General features: G+C 73.3%; 1 protein-coding gene across 1 annotated transcript in view; it reads right to left on the bottom strand.

Moving 5' to 3' along the window:
- The window catches only part of CHLNCDRAFT_135335 (hypothetical protein), a gene marked incomplete at both ends in the record, with an annotated part of 9193 nt that overhangs the window by 1665 nt on the left and 5104 nt on the right, over positions 1–2424 (bottom strand). Inside the window, 6 exons of the mRNA XM_005846588.1 lie at positions 169–403; positions 641–752; positions 956–1217; positions 1524–1632; positions 1870–1929; positions 2217–2346. Of these exons, the coding sequence (XP_005846650.1) occupies positions 169–403; positions 641–752; positions 956–1217; positions 1524–1632; positions 1870–1929; positions 2217–2346 (908 nt within the window). The remainder of the gene's footprint in view (positions 1–168; positions 404–640; positions 753–955; positions 1218–1523; positions 1633–1869; positions 1930–2216; positions 2347–2424) is intronic.

The following is a 2424-nucleotide window of genomic DNA, read 5'->3' as shown; positions in this document are numbered from 1 at the left end:
ATACAGCAGCAGCAGCAGTGGCCAAGAGGTGAGCGGCAGCAAGGTAGGTCCAGTGCCCTTCATTGCCCAGCACAGCCGCCCCCCAAGCCGCACGCACACACAACCTGCACATACCCCCAATACACCACATACACGCAGGTATGTGTGCAGATCGATCTGCACACATACCCCCCAACACCACCACCACCATTAAGCCCACACTCACTTGGCAGATGGCCTGCCAGGCCGCCTCCCAGCCCGCGCTGCCCTCGGCCCACTCGGCGGCCGAGGGGATGAGCCCCGCCTGCGCCGCCGCGCCGGCCACCGCCTGGGCAAAGCCAGCGGGGGCTGCCAGGTCCGCAGATATGAGGGAGCGGAGGGAGGGCAGGGCCTGGGGCACCTCGCCGCCGCCCGCAGCCGCGGCCTGCGCAGGCAGAGGGGCAGGGGGGGTGCGGGAGGGAGGCTCAGGCAGGGTGGGGTGGGGTGGGGTGGGGTGGGGTGGGGGTTGCAAGAGGGAGGCTCAGGCGCCGCAACAGCGGCACAAGCCGCCGGATGATCTGGCGGATGGTGGGGAGCAGCGGGCACGAGGGCGTGCTGGCTGGGGCAGGCAGCAGAGGGCGAGGCGGCGGGACGGGAGCAGTCGCGAGGCGCCTCTGCTCACCGCCTGCTGCTCCTCGGCCACCACCGCAGCCGCCACCGCCTTGTTGCAGTCTGCCGCCAGTACGCGCTCAAAGGTGCCAAAGGGGAGGGCGATGGAGGCGGGGGCCTGGACGCTGCAGGCGGGCAGGCAGGCGGGCAGGCAGGCAGGCAGGTGGGCAGGTGGGCAGGTGCTCGGCAGGGGGGACCGGCAGGCAGCGACCATGCCAGCGCTGGGCACGCCGTGCCTGCGCTGCCTCGCGCCGCACGGCGCGGCAGACCACGGCAGGTAGGCGCCCTTTCTCTGCGCGGCGGCGGCGGCGGCGGCGGCGGCGCTCACCCTGCGGGGAGCTTGGAGCGCAGGGCCGCCAGGTTGGCGCTCTTGCCACCCACCACGCCCGGCCCAAACTCCGACTCAGCCAGCACCCAGCTGCCGCTGCCGCCCACGGACTGGGGGCGCTGCAGCGTGAGGCGGGGAGCCGAGGAGGCGCCCGAGGCGGCGCCGCCGGCGGGTGCCTCGGCCGCCGCCACGCTCACGCTGCCTGTGGGCGTGACAGAGGCAGACACGTGGCCGCCTGCCCGGCCCTTGATGGCATCCAGCTCTGCACAAGAGGTGTGTGGGGGGTGCGGGGAGGGAGGGGCAGAGGGGGGCAGAGGGGGGCTCAGGCCATTGAGACTCAGGCAGCAAGCAGCAAGCAGAGCAGGACCAGGCACAGGCCAGGGCCAGGCAGCTGGCAGCGCGGGCCGGGCCGCCGCCATCCACCCGCTGCGCCTCCACACATCAGCCGCCACTGCCGGGCGGCGCGGCGCAGCAGCCGGGGCGAGCAGGAGGGGCAGCCGGGAAAGCCGAGGGCCGGGGCAGGCTGGGGCAGGGGCAGGGGCGGGGTCCAGTGGCAATGGCGGCGCACCCTCTGCGTCAAAGCAGGTGGCCAGCAGCACGCCCTGGGCGCGGGCGCGGATGGCGATGTGGGACAGCACGTCTGTGGGGGAGGAGGTGAGCACCGCCACCACGCCCTCCTGCAGGCCGCGGGCAGGGAGAGGGCGGCGGAAGCATGAGGCGAGGCGTGCGTTCGGGCAGGCAGGCGGCTCACAGGCAGGCCACAGGGATGGATGGATGGCGGGCGGAGTGGCCGCGGCATGGCAGCAGATCTGGGGCGGCAGCTGCGCTGGCAGGGCGTTCCAGCGCGGCGCGGCAGGCCCAGCACTAGCCCCAGCAGCAGCCCCAGCAGCACCCCCTCTCTCCCACCCACCCACCGGGATGTCCTCGTTGCCAGTCAGCTTGTCGGCCACGATGACCTGCGGCTCGTCAAAGCGCTGGCCTTGCAGGGAGCGGGGGGGGCACAGCAGTCCAGAGTGTGTGTGTGTGTGTTGGGGGGCAGGGGGGGGGTCGGTGAGGCAAGTCCAGTGCGGGCATGCTGTTGTGCCTGTGGCGCGTGTGAGGCGGCGGGGGGAAGGGTCTAGCTGCTCCTGCCCCCATCACGCCCACCAACAGTAGCCGCCGCCCGGGGCGCAGCTCAGAAAGGCGCACCCCAGCCTGCGCCAGCCCTAGCCCTACCCACCCCACCCCACCCCACCCCACCCCACCAGCCCCACACCCCCACCTGGATCCCAGCAAGGTCCGCCATGACGGTGAGCAGGCCGCCTGCCGCCGCCCGCCCCTGGCTGGCCACCTGCCAGCTGCCCACCCCCGCCGCGCCGCGCAGCATTGGGTCCAGGAAGCGCAGCAGCACGCTGCGGGGCACGGCGGGGTGAAGGGTTTGAGGTGGCGGTGGTGGCGGTGGTGGTGGGGGTAGGGAGTCTCAGGAGGCG

This window comes from Chlorella variabilis (genome assembly GCF_000147415.1).
Source record: "Chlorella variabilis unplaced genomic scaffold CHLNCscaffold_13, whole genome shotgun sequence".
Lineage (NCBI taxonomy): Eukaryota > Viridiplantae > Chlorophyta > Trebouxiophyceae > Chlorellales > Chlorellaceae > Chlorella > Chlorella variabilis.
This window is presented reverse-complemented; position numbering and strand designations above follow the sequence as displayed.